Source organism: Eumetopias jubatus, unplaced genomic scaffold (genome assembly GCF_037043125.1).
Source record: "Eumetopias jubatus isolate StellerSeaLion01/CBP00866 unplaced genomic scaffold, mEumJub1_p1.0 scaffold_7, whole genome shotgun sequence".
In the NCBI taxonomy this organism is placed as follows: Eukaryota; Metazoa; Chordata; class Mammalia; order Carnivora; family Otariidae; genus Eumetopias; species Eumetopias jubatus.
The window spans coordinates 91736837-91759779 of NW_028274813.1; the positions used below are offsets into that span (position 1 = coordinate 91736837).

The following is a 22943-nucleotide window of genomic DNA, read 5'->3' on the forward strand; positions in this document are numbered from 1 at the left end:
CAAGTGCTAACTTAAATATATCAGGGAAGATTATTATAATAAGTGTTAATGTAGATATAAAAGAATATACATTATTATATTTTAGGGTAGCATGGTATAGACTACCTAGAAGTTTTTCATAAATCTCCATGGTTCCTAAATTTCTCTTTAAGGACCATAATCTATAGGATTGTTGAGTTTATCTTGTTGCAGCTCTCAAATTCCAAACTTTTTTTTTTTTAACTTCACCTGTACTGTGGAAGCAAACTTAAATAGTATTAAAATAATAGGTATTGTGTGTATCAGCTCCTAATCCTTACTCTGCTCTGTTTTTCTTCATTGCATTTCTGCTATTCACAAGTAGTGAATGATCAGTAGGTTCAATTATTTTTCCCAAACCAGCATCTCATTTAGATGTATTCCTGGTGTGATCCCTCCAATGCTCCTGACTTAATGATTGATAGGATTATGAGGAGATAATTGTCAAATCTACTTATCACTTCTAATCTTTACTTTTAGGGGGAGGGGTATAGATGGAAGTACAAATAAATGGGTTTATATTAGGGCTAACTATTAAAACTGGTAAGATTTAATTCCTTCTTGAATCATCATTCTTATTAAAGTTTAATTTGAAGACTTGAAGTTTTTGAAAACAATCACACATGCAGTTTATGTATTTTTATATGTGTTCAACAGAGGAGTACATGAATGCATACACCAGAGCACATGTAAAGAAAAGCTGATTGAAACAGTTTAATCTGTTCTTAATATTCCTTTCAGGGGTGGAAGTGTGCTTAGGATCAATAATAAAAGAAATATCAGTTAAGATTTTTCTTAATGCTATATAGCAGTTCTAGAAGCTCTGCATATAAGTCAAATACACTAAGTAACAGAAGTCTTAAAGACATTCTCTAGTCCAGTGCTGTTCAGTATGGTAATGGTTATTTAGAATTGTAGCAAATGTAACTAAGGAGCTGCATTTTTAATTTAAAATTTAATTAGCTACCTGTGGCCAGTGGCTACCACATTTGTCAGCACACCTCTGTGTTTCAGGTAATAGTACCCAAATAATCCCTGCCTCTTTTGATATCTATTCCACATAATAAGCTTTTTATTCTTTGGCATTCTGGTTGAGCTCAACATTTGGTAATGCTAAACTTCCTAGGATTATTTAAAGGAATTTGAAAGAGCCTTCTCTACCAGAAGACTACCTGTTCATGAGAAGCCAGGGAATCTATCTCAAGGTGTAAGAACCATAGACCCAAATAAGAGGTTAAAGATACTTGTTACGGGGCGCCTGGGTGGCTCAGTCATTAAGCGTCTGCCTTTGGCTCAGGTCATGATCCCAGGGCCCTGGGATCGAGCCCCGTGTTGGGCTCCCTGCTCTGCAGGAAGCCTGTTCTCCCTCTTCCACTCCCCCTGCTTGTGTTCCCTCTTTCACTCTGTCAAAAAAAATAAAATCTTATTTAAAAAAAAAAAAAATACTTGTTTCTTGGGAGGGTCACAGAATATAACCGGAGTTACCTAGATAATAAATGTCTTGTAAAACCCAGTACCTTATGACTTATTAACTATTTACAAGATTACTGTGTCCTCTGGTACCAGTACTGGAGTTTGCTACCATTTGTAGTATGAACCTTAATTTTAGATGCTATGCATTTTAAGACATGGTGTACATTTTTTCTTCCTCAGGCCCACATGCTACCCTAAAGCTGAGATCACTAGGCTTTCTGCTTCTCAGATTCGGAACCTCAATCCTGTTTTTGGAGGATCTGGACCAGCTCTCACTGGACTTCGTAATTTAGGAAATACTTGTTATATGAACTCAATACTGCAGTGCCTATGTAATGCTCCACATTTGGCTGATTATTTCAACCGAAACTGTTACCAGGATGATATTAACAGGTAAAGAAATTTCATACTTGTTACAATATAGTATTAAAAGGTTGATCTAACCACACTTCCTTACCACCCAGCTCCAGAGAAGTCACATGAGGAAGGGGGAAAAAAATATCTTTATTCTCAAGAGAAATTTGAGAAAAGCCTTCTCTGGTAAAGGACAGACAGGAGAGGAGCAGTGCAAGAGGGCAGAACCTCAGTCATCAGCTAGAGCCTGTTGAGGAGGAGGAGGAAGAGGTGGTGCAGGGTTCGCAGCCCAAAAGAAGCAAGTTGGCAGGGTATAATCAAAGTAAGATTCAGATGAGGATTTGGTAATAAACCTGTGAATAAATAAATACTTTACTGTTGGGTTACAGTATGTGAAGAATTTAATATTGACCTCAAGAACCAACCCACTGTACCTTGACTTTCAAAAACTTGGTTTTTTCATAACTTTATTTGCAAAGGTCAAATTTGTTGGGGCATAAAGGTGAAGTGGCTGAAGAATTCGGCATAATTATGAAAGCCCTGTGGACGGGACAGTATAGGTATATCAGCCCCAAAGACTTCAAAATCACCATTGGGAAGATCAATGACCAGTTTGCAGGATATAGCCAGCAGGATTCACAAGAACTGCTTCTGTTCCTAATGGATGGTCTCCATGAAGATCTAAATAAAGTAAGAAATTTGATTTTTCTAAGTTGTAAAGGCTCTTTAGGGTGCTCAACACTGTAATTTTTATAGCAATTTAAAATTATAGTTGGTGATTATTCATTGCTAGTTTTCAAAGCTAGTGACTTTGTACTAGGCAGGGAACTATAAAACATATCTGATAGGTCTAATATTTTAAAAGAAATACATAATTTATATTTGCTTACTAAAATGGTAGGTTGTATTGTGAGAAATTTTAAATATTGAAATAGTTGTTAGAGATAACTGTGACCACATGTATGTGAAAGTAAATTTAAACACAAATTTTATACAAGATTAGCTGTAGACCACCTGAACATCTTATTATTTATATATTTTGTATATATCATTTTTATTTTTTTTCTAAAATAAGAATTACCACATGTAACCAGAGGATTCATGTGAATAGTTACTGAGGCATGTATCTCTTAGTTAACCTTTGTTGTTACCACTGAACATACATACACACACACACACACACGTGTATAAATACGTATTTTGTGTGTATGTGTATGTGACTATATATAAAGTATATGTGTGTATCCATCCATGAGCCTAGGACAACGAATTCTGTCTAGTTGTAGCCCTAATTCCCAGATATCCTCTTTTCAAAAGCAAAATTTTCAACATAAAGTTAATAAAATACATGTTTATTTAAATTCTTAATTCCAGTTAATATTAGTTTCAGGTATACAATCTAGTGACTTCCATACATCACCCGGTGCTCATCATGCCAAATGCACTCCTTAATCTCCATCCCTTAAGAAAATGTATTTTGTTAATTTCTGTTTAATAATACAAGTCCTACGAGGCACCTGGGTGGCTCAGTTGGTTAAGCATTCGACTCTTGGTTTCGACTCAGGTCACAATTTCGTGGTTGTGGGATTGAGCCCCACACTGGGCTCTGTGCTCAGTGCAGGGGCTGCTTCAGATTCTCTCTCCCTGTCTTTCACACTCTCTCTCTCTCAATTAAGTAAAATCTTTAATAAATTAATTAAAATAAGTCATAGCCTTCGGATAAAGTAGGGTTGGGGGGGAGGATTTTTGGCTAGAATTTTTTTGTAGTACTTAATGAGATTAGAACTCCTTCATGAAAGGAAGCAGAAGTGTTTCTAAATCTACAAAGTGTATGCCATATATTCTTTCAATTTTATATTTGAATTTCGACTTTGAGATATTAATATAAATTTTAATATTAATCTTATTTCCAGGCTGATAATCGGAAGAGACATAAAGAAGAAAATAATGATCACCTTGATGACTTTAAAGCTGCAGAACATGCTTGGCAGAAACACAAGCAGCTCAATGAATCTATTATTGTTGCACTTTTTCAGGGTCAGTTCAAATCCACGGTACAGTGCCTCACCTGTCACAAAAAGTCTAGGACATTTGAGGCCTTCATGTACTTGTCTCTACCCTTAGCTTCTACAAGTAAATGTACATTACAGGTAAGCTCAAAGGAAAATGATTTGTTGAATAAAAGTTGTTTATGCATACAAACATATACTTTATTCAGTAACTTCTGCTCTTCACCCCTATGACGTTTTATAGGTAAAATTCCCACATTTTGTTTTAATTATATCTGTGTATATTAGAAAAATTTAAAGATTTTTTTAAAGTTTTCCTTTTTAAAAGATATTTTCCTGTTAAATATTCTTTCAGAATTAAATGTTTTTTAAAGCTTGCACTTTGAAGTTTGAAAATTGTATAGTGATTTTAACTTAGGTTCACTTTTATAAGAATTTGCTCTACCTGGGGATCAAATAGCCTGTTTTCCTCACAACAGTGTAATTTAGCTAGCTTGTTGATACCTTTGTGTTCGCTTCCTTGAGAATGTCCTTTCTTCCAGCAAGACTTCCAGAGGCACTGGGTAGAGCGCAGACATGCAGGACTGCTTCCCTCCGCCCCTGGCAGCGCTCACCAACACACTGCACTCTTGTTACTGTCGGCTCTCCCCTCTGGGTGCCCCACTAGGTCATAAACTTTAGGAGTGGACTCTTCTTCTAGTTCACTGTTGTATCCCTCATGCCCAGCAGAATAACTTCTTGAGTAGATGCCTAGTGATACTGATGAGTAACTACTACTTGTTTTTGCCTCCAGGATTGCCTTAGATTATTTTCCAAAGAAGAGAAGCTCACAGATAACAATCGGTTTTACTGTAGTCACTGCAGAACTCGACGGGATTCTTTAAAAAAGATAGAAATCTGGAAGTTGCCACCTGTGCTTTTAGTGCATCTGAAACGGTACAGGAAACAAATTTTTCTACAATAGTAGATGAAGGAATTCTAAGTCCTTCATTTTATAAGTCATTTTGTTGTACTGCCTGCTAAAGATGCATTACAAAGGAAGATTATCTCAGGGAAATAAGGCAGAAATGAGAGACTCCTTACTTAGTGTTTGCAATAACAGAACAAAATGATAACATGACTCTTTCATGTAATTTCATCTTCAAAAAAATGAAATTATTGCATTTCAAATATAGAATTTTACATCATTATAAAACATCAAATGAAAATGTATTTATACAGTAGAACAGAAATGATTAGCCAATAAAATTTATCAAACAGTAAACTAAAAGAATCCTGTGCTGAAGATGAAATATAGAATGTTTTTTAAAGATTTATTTTAGAGTGAGTATGCACATGCAGAGGCAAAGTCTGAGAAGGTTGAGAGTCTCAAACAGACTCTGTGCTGAGCACAGAGCCCAACACAGCGCTCGACCTCACGACCTGAGATCACGACCTGAGCTGAAATGAAGAGTCGGGCACTTAACCAACTGTGCCACCCAGGCACTCCTGAAATATAGGTTTTTAAAATGTAGTCTTAAAGATGTTAAGGATGCCATTGTTGGGTGCAGACATTTTTGTCCAGATTTTTCCCTGGACCTGACCCTATAATAGAAGAAATAAGAGCAGATCGTTGTAAACATATCCCAGGTCTTTTGGTTTTTTAAGTTTAATCTTTTTATTGAGAGCTATAATTTGTTTCAAAGAATATTAATTTGTTTCATTTTGTATTATTGGAGATTCTTTGGCAGTTACTATAATTTCAACATTGATGTGTTCAGATTCCTCATGTAAATTTTCTAACAGAAGCTTGTTTAGTTTTTTTTCTTGAGGATTGTAGAGGTATAAACATTCTATAAATGATTACATATTTAATATAAATGGTTCAGAATTCAGTTTTTGAAAATTAACTCTGAAATAATATAATAATATATAATATTATATTACCATATATAATATTATACCAGTATTTTGGTGTTTAAAGGAGCAGAGTATGTCAGGACAGTGGAATGCCATTGCAGTTTTCTCCTGCTGTGCAAAAAGAGTATTCCTGTGAAATCTTTCATAAGCCAAAATGGTAAAAAGCAAAGAAGCAGTTACCATTAATTTATAGGGAAAATCTTTGAACATTTCCAGACCCCCAAAATAACCTTCTCTTGGGCTTTTCTGATACCTTAGGACACATCTTGCTAACACAGGTGCCAACAGACAGTTCAGAGCTGTGGCAGCTTGACGCTGAGTATTCCGGGCAGGACCTTGGTGGTAGCGCTCTGGCCACTCGGCAGGGTGCCTGCCGCCTCCTCCAGCTTTACTGCAGAACATGATGCCGCGTGCTGTTTTCACTTTGCACCTTTTTTCTTAAAAGCAGAAATCCTCTTCAGATTTCTTTTGGTTAGCAAAAACAGCTACTAATATGTCTTCCCTAAAACGAAGCAGTGTCACGCCAACTTTTGAAAAGCAGGGGGTATCTGCATGGTCTGTGTGCGCATAGTTTCCAGCTCCAGTGTCCCCAACAGTACAGTCTTAAATGTATAGAGCAGCTCTCCTCAGTCTTTCTTCTGTACTTGTGTGGTGACTAGCATTATCAACATGGGACTTCACAGCTTATTACCTTTGTAGACTCATCTAACAGTTCTAGCCAGCTTAGGGATCAAGGGACCAAGGTAGGACTCTGTCTCTACACCCCTTAGCTGTTTGACTTAGGGCAAGTCATTTCATATCTCAGTGCCTCAGTTTTCTCGTTTGTAAGGTGGAAATGAAGCCAAACATCTTTACAGGTCCTTCCACTACTGAAATTCTGAGTGTGTTTGAAATGGTTTATGATCCTGGCTAAAATCTAGAATATTAAGGAATGAATTAGAGGCCTTCTGATATTTTTGGTCTGTTGGTATAATTGCTGTTATGTTTTGCTCTGCAGTTTTTCCTATGATGGCAGGTGGAAACAAAAATTACAGACCTCTGTGGACTTCCCGTTAGAAAACCTTGACTTGGCACAGTATGTTATTGGTCCAAAGAACAATTTGAAAAAATATAATTTGTTTTCTGTTTCAGTAAGTATCTTGTACTAATTTTCATATTTTGCTTAGAAAGAAAAAGTTTCAAGTGGTTCCTTACTATATAGGAAAATAAAGCTTTGAATTATTTAAAATATGTTGAATATGTTGATAATTTCATTTTGAACTGATTTTCAATCTCGTTTGGCACAGAATCACTACGGTGGGCTGGATGGAGGCCACTACACTGCCTATTGTAAAAATGCAGCAAGACAGCGGTGGTTTAAATTCGATGATCATGAAGTTTCTGATATCTCTGTTTCTTCCGTGAAGTCTTCGGCAGCTTATATCCTCTTTTATACTTCATTGGGACCACGAGCAACTGACGTAGCCACATAAGGAGAAGTAGGTTATAAGCTAGTTATCTTTTAAGAGGCTGAGCAGCACAACTCTTGACATACTTACAAAGATACTGGATAGCTATAGCTGGCCCTCTAGAGGAATCCTAGGACAGTGGGAGCTGTGTTACTATCACCATATATTTTAGGTCAGTGCTATTATCGAAAAACTGACTAATATTTAACAAGTATCGCAGTAAGCACTCCTTACAGGTACCATTTATTTCCAAACCTTTATAGTTTACTCCAAAGTTAAAGTAATTAACTAGCTAAGCATTATTATTCTATAGCATTCTATTCTAAAAACCATTATATCCTTTATTTTCCTTTTCAATGTATGGCCTTTTCACATTTCTAAATCCCAGCTTGATCTATGAATACTCTAAAATGATGTAAAGCAGATAGGAATGTGTATATATTTATTGCACACTTGCACATCAAATCAATGTACATAGTATAATATGTGGTCCTTTTGTGAAGCCTAGAACTCAGAGGTTTGTTTTTCTTTTGGCCTATTCTGAGTAACTGCAGTGCTTTCTTAGGGAAATGACAGGGCAAAGCTATTTTTTTGTTGGCTTTGGGCTGTATTTGTGCACTAAATCTTTATTCTAAAAAAAAAATAAATGGAAATTTTTCTTTAATTTTTTAAAATGAGAATTTTCATTTACACCTACATTAAAATCTTAATGAGAAAAATAATTTAAAACCCTGTAAGTGTTCTGTCTTTAATTTTATATTAGCAAACCATTTTATATACACACACACACACACACAAACACACACACACACACACACACACACTTTATCCTACTATATTGACTTAATATTTAGTTCATTTACCCTGTTGCATTAGGACCTGACTTTACTCTGCCTTCAACTTGATCCAAAACTGCATAGGATTCTCAGAGTTGGGAGTCAGAATTAAAATAGAAGGGGATAGGAATCAGACATGACTGCAAAGTGAACTGCATTAAGAACCACACCTTTACAAAATGATGTATTCAAAGAGATAGAGGAGCTTAGAATTTATTATTACCTCATGGACTTAGGTGCTATAGATGAAATAAATAAAAACTCTCCATATAAAAATAAGATTGTAAAAGGTGCTTCTGAAAGATGTCACCATTGGTGGACTGTCAGGGAGAGGATGAAAGGATGGGTTTTGAATTGTGAGGTTGGCAACCTTTCATGTTCTGCAGTTGGTCTAAGAGACTTATTAGAGTTCTTGGCTAAATTGATAAATATTTTAAATCATATTCTTAAGGTCACAGAGCCACTTGAACAAAACTTACTTTGGTTTAGCTCCATGAAGCATCTTTGGAAAATAATTTGGTGGATATATGTAATTGAGATACTCTATGATAATTCACCTTAATAAACATTGAATTTTGAAGCCTGAAATTGATACATAATTTGCAGTGCTTTGAAGGCCCCCATTGATTAGAATTTCATTATTTTCATGCTGCCTTTTTTGGTAGGCCCAGACCTATCTTCTTTGGTAGAGCCTTATATAAAAGGGTACACAATATACCAGAAAGACTTAAAAATGTCAGTGATGCAAATAAGTTACAAGAGTTTAATGACAAAGCAAAACTTAAGTACCAGTTTCTGATTGCTTGTTTTGCAATTTTCAGGAAATAGCATTTTTCCTAGCTCTTGCATTTTCTTATAGAAAAGGGCTGGCAGCTATAGAACAGGAGATAGGCTGTAGCAGTTTGAACTGAAGTATCTGGAATCTCACTGACTCGTGTGTCATCAAAGCTATACCAGGCCTCGGTCACTGAGTTCTTGCAGAAAGCAGTGTAGTGGCCACCATCCAGGTCACCGAAGTGGTTCTAGGGGAAGAAGGAATGTCGGACTTAGTATTCACATGCAAATAATTCTGTTGGAACAAAAAAGGTAGGGCCAAGAATATTTTTCATAATTGTCCCTTACGCTAAGTTAAAAGGAAGTAGTAATATTGTTAAATCCTACATATGGCCTAACTGCTATATTATTTTTCATTCATTGAACTGCTTATATATTGGGCCCATTGACTATGTAAAGAGTCTGTGAACGAAATAGGATAGTATTTGGCAGCATCGAATATCATTGAATACTGAGCACCTGCTACACATAAAGATTAAAGGAAATTATAAAATAAGAAGAGTGCTCTTTCCTAAATGAGCTTACAGTTTAATTTTGAAGATAGGCTAAGGAGAGACATGAAAAAAAGACAGTTAACGTTGGGACAAGACGTTTAAACAACTGCATATTGCTGCAACACAATTTGAGGAGCTTGGGCAGCAACAACCCCCTTAGTCATGTAGCATCCAAAGAAGAACCTGTTCCATTCTCTTTTTCCTATGTCTTTCCTAACCCAGTAAAGGAATGTTTGAGACAGATGCTGGAGAACCCCACTTCTCAGAAGATGGACGGTGTAGAGCAGGGGTAACAAACCAGTTGCCCTTGGGCCAAATGCAGCCTGTTTTTGCATGGCCTGGGAGTTAAGAATGCATTTCATATTTTGTATGGTTGAAAAATAAAAATATTTTGTGATGTGAAAATTATATAAAACTCAAATTTCAGTAAATAAAGTTTTATGGGAACACAGCCATGCTCATTCATTTTATGTTTCTCAGTGGCTGCTTTCACAACACAACAGTAAAGCTGAATAGTTGCAAAAGAGACCATATAGCCCATGAAGCCTAAAATATTTACTATCTGGCCTTTTACAGAGTAAGTTTGCTGACCCCTGGTATAGAGGAAAGAAGATGGATTTTTTTTTTAAGGTTTTATTTATTTGTCAGGACAAGCAGGAGGTAGCGGCAGGGAGAGGGAGAAGCAGGCTCGCCCCTGAGCAGAGAACCCAGTGCTGGGCTCCATCCCAGGATCCTGGGATCATGATCTGAGTTGAAGGCAGATGCTTAACTGACTGAGCCACCCAGGCGTCCCAGGAGATGGATTTTTATAGTCAATTCTGACTGTGAATTCAGTTCTAATACTGCACAATGACCTTAAGGAAATTATTTTAACTTTCTGAGCTTTAATTTCCCCATCTATGAAAATGGGGTAATAAGACACATCTTATACAGCAGTTATCCGGTATCTTTGATATTATAGAACTAACACATAGGAGGTACTTACTAAATGTTCCCTTAGACCTTCATTTTCCCTACCTCTCACGTTACATGTTACAAAAATATCTCAAAGCTGACATTTAAAAGATCCAAGCTCTAGTCCTGGTCCTTGCCCTGTGACCTTAAGCTGACATGCTTCAGCTTCCTCATTTATAAAATGGTGCCCATGATAGTATGATGTAATTGGAGAAAAAGACATTGGGTGGATATGTTAGTATCCAGAAGACGAAGTATTCTTGTTCTGAATGGATCAAACTAATCACAGCTGGAGTATTGTGTTAGTTTGGATAACTTTATGTAAAAAAATTTTTTTTGACATAATAGAAGCTAAAGCATCTTTCTAGAATGAAATTTCAACAGTTAATGGCAGACAATTTGCATGAAAGCCTTGGGTACAAAACTAAGGAAAGCTGGATAAACTTGGTAAACACCCTTTGAAATGCATGGCTGATACTAAAAGATTTTATAGTGAGTGTAATCCCCAGGGACCAAAAATAGGAAATAAAAGAATAGCCAGATATGTGTTTGATACCATGACTGCCTGGGCATAAAGACAGTTCCTGGTCCCTGGAACCAGGGTGCCCGGATTTCAACAGTTCCACAAGCACAAGAGGTAGTCTTAGGTTTCTGCAAGGCGAGGCTTTGGATTGAGAGCCATACACATAGCCAAGATTCTTAAAGAGACTCACCCTCAGTAAAGAATAAACTAGTACTTGTCTTAGCTTATGCTCTTGGTGCAGAGACTAAGTCATTCCGGGAATTTGTTACCACAGACTTACTGGAGATTCAAAATTACACTACCTACATGGCCTCAGAAGCCTGTGAATTTATTCTGGGGGTTATTTTGAGAATTATTTGGGTGACATTTGGCAAAAGGAAAGAGAATTACATTCTGTTTCCAGATAGGTGTGCCTAATTCATGCTGTATGGGATACATACATATAAAACTGCAATGATGTTCAGCTCACAGTTCGGAATTACAGAACACACATGGAAACAACCTCCCATGAGTAAAAGTCAGAAGGCAATAAATGGCATGATTAACAACCCCTCCCGAGGACTTTAGATAATAGATTTACCAAATAAAGACTCCAAAAAAAAGCATGATTGATAGGGGCGCCTGGATGGCTCAGTCGTTGGGCGTCTGCCTTCAGCTCAGGTCATGATCCCAGGGTCCTGGGATCGAGCCCAACATGGGTCTTCCTGCTCAGCGGGAAGCCTGCTTCTCCCTCTCCCACTCCCCCTGCTTCTGTTCTCTCTCTCGCTGTGTCTCTCTCTGTCAAATAAATAAATAATCTTAAAAAAAAAAAAGTGATAAGGGTGCCTGGATGGCTTGAGTCAGTTAAGTGGCTGCCTTCAGCTCAGGTCATGATCCCGGGATCCTGGGATTGAGCCCCACATCGGGCTCCCTGCTCAGTGGGGAGCCTGCTTCTCCCTCTTCCTCAGCCTGCAGCTCCCCCTGCTTGTGCTGTCAAATAAATGAATGAAATCTTTAAAAAAATAAAATAATAAAGTGATAGATACTTGAGGAAGCTAACAAAAAACTAACGAGAACTTCCAGAAATGAAAAATACTTAAAAATTCAGTATAAAAAAGTTGGTGTGGAAATTAAATAGTACATAGAATTGGCAAGACAATGAATAAACTATAAAAATGAAACTAAGGAAATTATCCTGAACACAGTAGTGATGAAAAATTGAAGAAGATTCAGGGGCGCCTGGGTGGCTCAGGTGGTTAAGCGCCTGCTTTTGGCTCAGGTATGATCCCAGGGTCCTGGGATCGAGCCCCACATCAGGCTCCCTGCTCAGCAGAGAGCATGCTTCTTCCTCTCCCTCTCCCTGCTGTTCTGCCTACTTGTGCTCTCTCTCTCTCTGTCAAATAAATAAAATCTTTAAAAAAAAAAAAATTGAAGAAGATTCAGTTTATGCTTAGAAGTTCTAAAAGAAAAGAGTATATTATAGGAGCAAGACCATATTAAAAGTGATAATGAAACAAAAGTCATGAGTTTTCAAATTTGGGAAATAAACCAAGGGTAAATAAAAATAATACTGCAGAACAACAAAAGCAAAGAGAAAAATCTTAAAAGCAACCAGAAAGAAAACCCACATTTCTGCAGAAACTTTGCAGGCCAGAAGGGATTGTCCTGATATCCTCAAAATGCTGAAAGGAAAAAACCTGCAGTGAAGAATACTCCACCCAGTAAGGTTATCATTCAGAAGTGAAAGGGAGATGAGGTGCTCACCTCGGCACTGCATATATTAAACACTGCAGCATGACAGAGAAGTTTAGCATGGCCTCTGCATGAGGATGACAGGCAAATTCATTAGAGTTTCCCCAAACAAAGGTGAAAGGAGTTCCTCCCCACTAAACCAGCCTTACAAGCAAGGTTAGAGACTTAAGTGAAAAAAGGCCATAAACTAGAAGAAAATTATGAAAGGAAAAATTTTCACAGGTAAAAAAGCAAACACACAGAAAAGGTAGTAGATCAGTCACTAAGCTAGAATAAAGGTTAAAACACGAAAGTAGTAAAAATTCTATTTAGATATAAATTATATCTACAAAAATTACTCAAGGAATGTAAGAAAGATGTAAAATAGAACATGGATATACATAAAACTTGGAGGGGGGAGTAAAATGTGCTTTTAGAATGTGTTCAAACTTAACCATCACAACTTAATATAGACTGCTATATACAGGGGTGCCTGGGTGGCTGTCATTAAGCGTCTGCCTTTGGCTCAGGTCATGGTCCCAGGGTCCTGGGATCGAGTCCCACATCAGGCTCCCTGCTCAGTGGGAAGCCTGCTTCTCCCTCTCCCTGCTTGTGTTCCCTCTCTTGTTATGTCTCTGTCAAATAAATAAAATCTTAAAAAAAAAAAGACTGCTATATACATAGGATGTTATATATGAACCTCGTGGTAACCACAAACCAAAAACTTAGGATACACAAAAAATAAAGGAGTCCAAGCCTAACACTGAATAAAGTCAGAGAGCAAGAGAAGAAGAAAGGAATAGAGAGGAACTACAAAACAATCAGAAAGCAATTAAAAAAATAGCAGTAAGTACATACCTATTGACAGTTCAAATGTAAATGCACTATATGATCCAATCAAAAGACGGCATGACTGAATGGATGAAAAATAAGCCCCATCTATAGGCTGCCTAACAAGAGTCTCACCTCAGACCTAAAGACACAGAATGGGGTGCTTGGCTCAGTCGGTATAGTGTGTGACTCTTGATCTCAAGGTTGTAGGTTTGAGCCCCATGTTGGGTGTAGAGATTACTTAAAAATAAAATCTAGGGGCGCCTGGGTGGCTCAGTCTTTAAGCATCTGCTTTCGGCTCAGGTCATGGTCCCAGGGTCCTGGGATCGAGCCCCGTATCGGGCTCCTTGCTCAGCGGGGAGCGTGCTTCTCCCTCTCCCACTCCCCCAGCTTGTGTTCCCTCTCTTGCTATGTTGCTCTCTGTCAAATAAAATCTTCAATAAAAAAAAAAATAATAAATAAATCTAAAAAAATAAAAACTACTTAAAGTGAAGGGATGGAGAAAGATATTCCATGTAAATGAAAACAAAAAGTCTGGCGTGGCAATACTTGTATCACACAAAGAGACAAGGAAGGGCTTTACCTAATAAGAGATTAATCCAACAAGAGGACATAACAATTGTCAATATCTATGTACCCAGTAGAGGAGCAACCAGATATATAAAGCAAACATTAAAGGGAGTCAGAGAAGATGGTGGATTGGAGGATCCTGAGCTCACCTTGACCCACAGACACAACAAGATAACAGCTACATCTATACAATGAACTCTGAAAATGACCTGAAGACAAGAACAGACCCACCACAGTTAATCTAGAGAAGGCCACATCAAAAAGGGTAGGAGGTATGGAGACAACCGACCTCTGGCAGGACTAACCACAAACAGGAGGGACACCACAAGCACAGAGAAGGGAGAGGATCAGACCCCACACCAGGCATCCCTAGCACTGGGGACCTGCCCTGGGAAGATGAGTTCCTAACATCTGGCTTTGAGAACCAGTGGGGATTCACTTTGGGAGCTTCAAAAATCAGTGGGACTTAATGCTAGGAAAGCCAGACGGAAATAGGAAACTGAGTCCTCACCCTTAAAGAAACAGAATAAAAAATAATTCAGCCAGGGAAGATCTGATCCAAGATGGTGATGTAGGAAGACGGAATTCATTTTCTCCACAGAACACACCAAATTACATCTATTATAAAGCAACTCCTCCTGAAGAACTGAGGGCCAACTGAACAGTTTTTGCACAACAGAAGAACAGCAAAAGAGAACAGCAAGAGAAATGGAGACCCATTAATGAAGGGTCTATGGGGAGGGATAGTATTGAGGGACCAGGAACAGATTCCTATCCTTGGACACAGGAAAAACAAAAACAAAAACAGCAGTTTAAGAGAGCAACCAGCATGTAAAAGAGCCAGCCCTAAAACTCTGCCAAACAGCAGGGTTGTTGCGAGAACACTCTCCGGGTGGGAGGGGCTGATGGACACAATTTATGCTGCCTTCCACCCTGACAGCATAGACCAGTGCACATTTCAGGCACCCTAACAGGCCTGTCCCCAGGCCCAGCCCATACCAGCCCCAGCTGTCCCACCGAGGCGGCCAAAGCCAGTACACACTGGAACCCCCCCGGTTAAGCACTCACAATAGCTCTAGTATTTATGCCAAGGTGACAGGCGCAAAGCATGCTGGAATATTCCAGGCCCACACAACTTCAGATAACAGTGAAGGGATCAATCCAACAAGAGGACACAACAATTGTAAATACCTATGCACCCAACAGTGAAGTATCTAAATATATAAAGCAAATATTGACATAAAGAGATAAATTGATAATAATACAATAATAGTAGAGAACCTTAAAACCCCACTTACATCAATGGATAGATCATCCAGGAAGAAAAAAAAAAAACCAATAAGGAAACCATGTCTTTGAAACATTAGATGAGATGGACATAACAGATATATACAAACATACCATATAAAAACAGAATACACCGGGTGCCTGGGTGGCTCAGTTGGTTAAGCAACTGCCTTCGGCTCAGGTCATGATCCTGGAGTCCCGGGATCGAGTCCCACATCGGGCTCCCTGCTCAGCAGGGAGTCTACTTCTCCCTCTGACCCTCTTCCCTCTTGTGCTGTCTCTCTCTCATTCTCTCTCTCTCAAATAAATAAAATCTTTAAAAAAAAACAAAAACAGAATACACCTTCAAGTACATACAGAATATTCTCCAGAATAGATCATATGATAGGCCACAAAAAAAGGCAGTAAATTTAAGAAGATTGAAACCATACCATGCATCTTTTCAGACTACAACAGTATAAAAATAGAAATCAATCACAAGAAAAAAACTGGAAAGAACACAAAACATGGGGAGGCTAATAAACATGATACTAAACAACCAATAGGTCAATGAAGCAATCAAAGAAGTTATAAAGAAAAAATACATGAAAACACAAATGGTCCAAAATCTTTGGGATGCAGCAAAAGCAGTTCTAAGAGGGAAATTTATAGTAATACAGTCCTGCCTCAAGGAACAAGAAAAACCTCAAATAAACAACCTAACTTTACACCTAAAGGAACTAGAAAACAACAAATAAAGCCCAAGGTTAGTAGAAGGAAGAAAATAGTAAAGATCAGAGCAGAAATAAAGGTATAGAGATTTTTTAAATAGAAAAAAATTAATGAAACCAAGAGCTGGTTCCTTGAAAAGATAAAATTGATGAACCCTTAGCCAGATTCGTCAAGAAAAAAAAAAAAAAAAAGAACGGACCCAAATAAATAAAATGAGAAACGAAAGGAGTACCAACCAACATGACAGAAACACAAAGGGTTATAAGAAAATATTATATGCCAACAAATTAGACAACCTAGAAGAAATGGATACATTCCTAGAAACATAATCTTCCAAAATTGAATCAGGAGGAAATAGAAAACCTGAAGAGACAAATCTCTAGTAACAGAAGTGACCCGGTGTTCAAAAATCTACCAAAGGGGCGTCTGGGTGGCTCAGTTGGTTGAACATCTGCCTTCAGCTCAGGTCGTGATCTCCAGGCCCTGCATCTGGCTCCCTGCTCAGCAGGAGTCTGCTTCTCCCTCTGCCTCCCCCGCCCCCGCTTGTGCTTACACGCATGCTCTCGCTCAAATGAATAAATAAAATCTTCAAAAAAACCAAAAACAAACAAAAAAACCTACCAAAAAATAAAAGTCCCAGACCAGATGGCTTCACAGGGGAATTCTGCCCAACATTTAAAGAAAGTAATACCCATTCTTCTCAAACTATTCCAAAAAAATAGAAGAGGAAGGAAAGCTTCCAAATTTATTCTATGAAACCAGGATCATCCTGATACCAAAACCAAAGTCACCACAAAAATGCTATAGGCCAATATCCCTGAAAAACACAGAGGCAAAAATCCTCCACAAAAATAGCGCCTCGGTGGCTCAGTTGGTTAAGCATCTGCCTTCGGCTCAGGTCATGACCTGGGGGCCTGGGATCCAGTCCTGCATCAGGTTCCCTGTTCAGTGGGGAGCCTGCTTCTCCCTCTCCCTCTGCCCTTCCCCCAACCCCTCCAACACTTGTCCTTGCTTGCACTCTCATGCTCTCTCTCTCTCAAATAAGTAAATAAGATCTTTTTAAACAATCCTCCACAAAATATGAAACTGCTTTCAACTACACGTTAAAGGATTATTCACCATGCTCACTTCAACAGCACATATACTAAAATTGGAATGATAGAGATTAGCATGGCCCCTGCGTCAGAATGACATTCAAATTTGTGGCAATTTGTATACTGAAAAAAAAAAATCATTCACCACAATCAAGTGGAATTTATTCTGGAGATGCAAGGATGGTTTAATATTTGCAAATCAATAAACATGATACACTACATCAACAAAACAAAGCATAAAAATCACAGGATCACCTCCATAGATGCAGAAAAAGCATTTGGCAAAGTACAACATCCATTCATTTTAAAGTCTCAATAAAGTGGGTTTAGAAGGAACATACCTCAATATAATAAAGGCCATATATGACAAATCCATAGCTAACATTCAATGGTGAAAAACAGAACTTTTCCTCTAAAATCAGGAACAAGACAAGGATGCCCACTCTCACTTTTATTCAACATAATACTGGAAGTCCTAGCCATAGCAAGCAGACAAGAAGAAGAAAGAAAAGAGGCATCCGTATTGGTAAAGAAGTTAAACTGTCACTATTTGCAGATGACATGATACTATACATAGACCATCCTAATGACTCCACCAAAAAACTACTAAATGAATCCAGTAAAGTTACAGGATACAAAATTAATACCCAGAGGGCTGGGGAAATGGTGGAGTTAGAAGGACCCTAAGTTGGCCTCATCCCACAAATCCATCTAGATAACACTCATATCAGCATAAATCACCCAGCAAACAACCCGAAGACTGCCAGGACAAACTCCACAACTCAAGACAGGAAAGAGGCCACATGGAAGGCAGGAAGGGTGAAGATGCGGTCTGGGAGCAAAGCAGATGGCACTGAGAAGGGCAGAAAACAGACCTTCACACTGGGGAGCCCATAAACGGGGAGGACGAATCTCTGAAATATTTGCCTTTGATAGTGACAGGGGCTGAATTTTGTGAGTACTTAACATCTGCAGGGCTTGCCTGGAATTTTAAAAAGCATCAGGCTTGGCCCTGGCAGAGACTGGAGAGCGTTAGGAAGCAGAGTCCCTGCCCTCTATAAAGAGACAGCGGGACAAACAGCCTGTGCAGATACTGTGTAGAATCAGCAGTTTGAAAAAGGCCTGGGGCAGTCGGGAGGGCAAGGGATTTGCTCATCTCGGAGTGTGGCCTGGAGAGGCAGGGATCACAGGGAGACCGCTCCAGGAAGAGAGGAGCTGGCAGGCGCAGTTTCCCTCCCCCGTGTCCCCCCCCCCCACACACCCCCGCATAAACAATGGCCGCCTGCAGGACAGAGCACAGCACCAACTCTCCTAGTGTGCTTGAATCAAGCCCCAACCCCCCACGCTTGGGCAGATCTGTCCTTCCCAGGCCTGCTCACGTCAGTCCTGCATCCCCCAAAAGACCAGTACAAACCTGTTAGCACCACATCTCCTGAACTGCAGGTCTCGGGGGAAATCACTTCCAGCAGTGGTGGGGCAGGTCTCCTTTTGCAAGCAGACCACCACACACCTCAGGGCCCACAACAGGCAAAGAGAGCCTCTGCAGACTACTGGACTAAAGGAAGGAGAGGCCATGATTCCACAGCAGAGCACACACAACAGACATAGGACACACTCCCTGATGCGCCAGGTCCTGGGGGACGGAACACTGTGCTGCGAGGCACTACAGGACCTCTTCTTCATAGAACTATTTCCATTAAGAACAAGAGAAGTAGCTGACTTCCCTAACACAGAATTAAATTAAACACAGACTTCCCTAACACAGAATTAAATTCCCTGACACAGAGAGACAAAATGAAGAGACAGAGAAACATCTCCCAAATGAAAGATCAGGACCAAACCACAGAAAGAGACCAAAGTGAAATGGATACAAGTGATATGCCTGATGAGAGAACTTAAGTAATGATCTCAAAGATACTCACTGGCCTTAAGAGTGGAGGGCATCAGTGAGACCCTTAACACAGAGATAAAAAACAAAAAAGGATATCAGTTAGTTCTTTGTTTTTACTCAAAAAGCATATCCCTTTTTTTTAAAGATTTTATTTATTTATTTGAGAGAGAGTGAATGAGAGATAGAGAGCACGAGAGGGAAGAGGGTCAGAGGGAGAAGCAGACTCCCTGCCAAGCAGGGAGCCCGATGCGGGACTCGATCCTGGGACTCCAGGATCATGACCTGAGCCGAAGGCAGTCGCTTAACCAACTGAGCCACCCAGGCGCCCAAAAGCATATCCCTTTTATAGTTCGTGCCTTCTGTGAGCAAAACTTTTTAGTATGTGTGTATATCCCTTTAATAATTGCAGCAGGTTAGGATTAGGAGTTCCCTACTTCTTCATTTTCTTATAGGTTTTAAATTTCCAACCTGTTAAGTGAATTTGCAGACCAAATTCCAAAGGAACTTTTTGTGTAGCTGGTTCTTGCAAAATGTGTTTGGTAAACAACCTCTTATGAGTGTTTTAGTATTTATTAAAAGGCTGACCATTTCCTACAGGAAGGTAAGAAAACAGGTTTTGTTTTATTACAGCTTATATAAAGTTGTGTGACAGGGCATCTTCTTTGCTTCCAGGGATTGGGATGGGATCACTGGGGATTCAGATCCTGGCAGAACTGTCAGCTTTATTCTGACATAATTCTGAGGGTAAGATATGTAAATGATAAAATGATTTGGTTAGCATTTTAGCAACACTTCAAAGTGTTTTTGTTTATTTTCTAGACTAAATGTCAGATTGGTATGAAGTAAAAACATCTAATGGTTAATTTCCTGTTTGTGTTTTATGTTGTTAAATACCTTTTTTGTTGTTGTTGTTATTTAAGGAGATTTAAAAATCATTGTACTTTGGTCAGAAAAATAATAAATATATCTCATAAATATTAAAAAAAGAACAAGTCAGAGATGAAGAACACAATAAATGAAATTAAAAATACACTGGATGGCATAAATAGCATGCTAGATGAAGCAGAGGAACAAATTAATGATCTGGAAGGCAGAGTAATGGAAAGTAACCAAGCTGAGCAAAGGAGAGGAAAGAAAATTACTTAAATTGAGAATAGTCTCAGGGAACTCGGTGACTCCATCAAGCATAACAACATCCACATTATAGGGATCTCAGAAGGAACAGAGAGAAATAAGGGGGCCGAAAATTCATTTGAAGAAATAATAGCTGAAAACTTCCTTAATCTGGGGAAGGACATAGATTTCCAGGTCCAGGAGGCACAGAGATTCCCACCAAAATTCAATGCAAGGAAGTCCACACCAAGACACAAGGTAATTAAAATGGCAAAAAAGGGGCGCCTGGGTGGCTCACTTGGTTAAGCGACTGCCTTCGGCTCAGGTCATGATCCTGGAGTCCCAGGATCGAGTCCTGCATCAGGCTCCCTGCTCAGCAGTGAGTCTGCTTCTCCCTCTGACCCTCCCCTCTCTCATGCTCTCTCTATCTCATTCTCTCTCTCAAATAAACAAATAAAATCTTAAAAAAAATAAAATAAAATGGCAAAAAAGTAGTGATAACAAGGTTTTTTAAAGAAAAAGAAGACAGTTACATACAAGTGAAACCCCATAAGGCTGGAAGTGGATTTTTCAGCAGGAACTTTGACTATCTCATGTCACCCCCCTCTGGTGTGCAAAGTGCTGAAAAGGAAAATCTACAGGCAAGAATACTCTATCCAGCAAGGCTATCATTCAAAAGAGGAGAGATAGAGTTTCTCAGACAAAAACTGAAGGAGTTCAGGACCACTAAACCAGCCCTACAAGAAATATTAAAGGGGACACTTTGAGTGGAAAGAAAGACCATCAGTGAGAGTATGAAAAGTAAAAAACACAAAAACAGTAAAAATAAATATTTCTGTAAATCAATCAAGGGACTCAAAATAAAAGGATGCAAAATATGACACCATATACCTAAAACATGGGGGGCAGAGAAGAATGGGATTAAACTAAGTGACCATCAACTTAATATAGACTGCTATTTACAGAAGATGTTATATACAAAACTAATGGTAACCATGAATCAAAAACAATGATTTATATGCAAAGAATAAAGAAAAAGGAACCCAAGTGTATCAAAGAAAGCCAACAAAACATGAAAGAGAGCAAGAAAGGATCAGAGAATACCTATAGAAACAACCACAAAGCAAGTGACAAGATAGCAATAAATACATATCAATAATTACTTTGAATATAAATGGACTGAATGCTCCAGTCAAAAGACATGAGATGACAGTGTGGATTTAAAAAAAAAAAAAAGACCCATCTATATGCTGCCTATAAACAGAGACTCATTTCAGACCAAGAGAGACCTGCAGATTGAAAGTGGCGGGGGCGGGGGGGCGGTGGGATGCAGAAATATTTATCAGGCAAATGGATGTCAAAAGAAATCTGGGGTGGGGCGCCTGGGTGGCTCAGTCGGTTAAGCGGTTGCCTTCGGCTCAGGTCATGATCCCAGGGTCCTCGGATTGAGCCCCGCATCAGGCTCCCTGCTCGGTGGGGAGCCTGCTTCTCCCTCTCCTCCCTGCTCAGTGTTCTCACTCGCTATCTCTGTCTCTCGCTCTCAAATAAATAAATAAAATCTTTAAAAAAAAATTTAAAAAAAGAAATCTGGGGTAGCAGTACTTACATCAGACAAAATAGATTTTTAAAAAAATATTTTATTTATTTATTTATTTATTTGAGACAGTGAGAGAGCACACACAGAGGGAGAGAGAGAAGCAGACTCCCCACTGAGCAGGGAGCCCGATCCCAGGACCCTGAGATAATGACCTGAGCCAAAAGCAGATGCTTAGCCAACTGAGCCACCCAGGTGCCCCACAAAACAGACTTTAAAACAAAGACTGTAACAGGAGACAAAGAAGGACACTATATAAAAATAACGGGGACAATCCAACAAGAGGCTATAATAATTGTACATATTTATGCACCCAACATAGAAGCACCCAAATACATAAAACTGTTAATAACAAACATAAAGGAACTAATTGATAATAATATAATAATAATAAAGTACTTTAACACCCTTCTTACATCAATGAACACATTATTTAAACAGAAAATCAACAAGAAAACAATGGCTTTGAATGATGACACAATGGACCAGATAGATTCTCCAGATATATTCAAACATTCCATCCTAAGACATCAGACTACACATTCTTTTCAAGTACACAAGGAACATTCTCCAGAATAGATCACATGTTAGGCCACAAAACAAGTCTCGACAAATTCAAGAAGATCAAAGCATACCATGCATCTTTTCTGACAACACTATCAAACTAGAAATAAACAAGAAAGACTCTGGAAAGAGCACAAATACATGGAAGTTAAATAACATGCTAGTACACACTGAGTGAGTCAACCAAGAAATCAAAGAAATAAAAAAATTACATGGAAACAAATGAAAATGAAAACACAATGGTCCAAAATCTTTGGGATGCAGCAAAAGCAGTTCTAAGAGGGAAGTTTATAGCAATACAGGGCTACCTCAAGAAGCAAGAAAAAGTTCAAAAACCTAACCTTAGGCCAAAAGTAGCTAGGAAAAGAAGAACAAGTACAACCCCAAAACAGCAGAAGGAAGGAAATAATAAAGATTAGAGCAGAAATAAATGATAAACTAAAAAAACAATAGGACAGAACAATGAAACCAGGTGCTGATTCTTTGAAAAGATAACATAATTGATAAGCCTCTAGCAAGACTCATTGAAAAAAAGAACCAAATAAAGAAAATTATTAACAAAAGAGGAGAAATAACACCACAGAAATATAAGCAATTGTAACAGAATATTATGAAAATCTATATGCCAACAAATTGGACAGCATAGAAGAAATGGATAAATATCTAGAAACATATAACCTACCAAAGCTAAAGAAGAAGAAATAGAAAATTTGAACAGATCCATCACCAGCAATGA

The 22943-nt window shown here is 38.6% G+C and overlaps 2 protein-coding genes and 2 non-coding genes across 5 annotated transcripts in view; 3 read left to right on the top strand and 1 right to left on the bottom strand.

The window, feature by feature from the left end:
- The window catches only part of USP8 (ubiquitin specific peptidase 8), a 71089-nt gene extending 63224 nt beyond the window's left edge, over positions 1 to 7865 (top strand). For both annotated transcript variants that reach the window (XM_028100091.2, XM_028100092.2), the window contains 6 exons: positions 1672 to 1884; positions 2325 to 2535; positions 3759 to 3995; positions 4648 to 4790; positions 6751 to 6883; positions 7040 to 7865. In XM_028100091.2, coding sequence (XP_027955892.1) covers positions 1672 to 1884; positions 2325 to 2535; positions 3759 to 3995; positions 4648 to 4790; positions 6751 to 6883; positions 7040 to 7225 — 1123 coding nt within the window. In that variant the 3' untranslated portion in view covers positions 7226 to 7865. The remainder of the gene's footprint in view (positions 1 to 1671; positions 1885 to 2324; positions 2536 to 3758; positions 3996 to 4647; positions 4791 to 6750; positions 6884 to 7039) is intronic.
- A 965-nt stretch (positions 7866 to 8830) lies between these two features.
- USP50 (ubiquitin specific peptidase 50) overlaps positions 8831 to 22943 on the bottom strand; it is a 33966-nt gene continuing 19853 nt past the window's right edge. Inside the window, exon 7 of the mRNA XM_028100271.2 lies at positions 8831 to 9059. Within this exon, the coding sequence (XP_027956072.1) occupies positions 8874 to 9059 (186 nt within the window). The 3' untranslated portion in view covers positions 8831 to 8873. The remainder of the gene's footprint in view (positions 9060 to 22943) is intronic.
- Positions 12578 to 12685, top strand: LOC114206609 (U6 spliceosomal RNA). Its single transcript, XR_003608689.1, has one exon. It is a non-coding gene; the product is annotated as a U6 spliceosomal RNA (small nuclear RNA).
- Positions 17072 to 17173, top strand: LOC114206603 (U6 spliceosomal RNA). Its single transcript, XR_003608687.1, has one exon. It is a non-coding gene; the product is annotated as a U6 spliceosomal RNA (small nuclear RNA).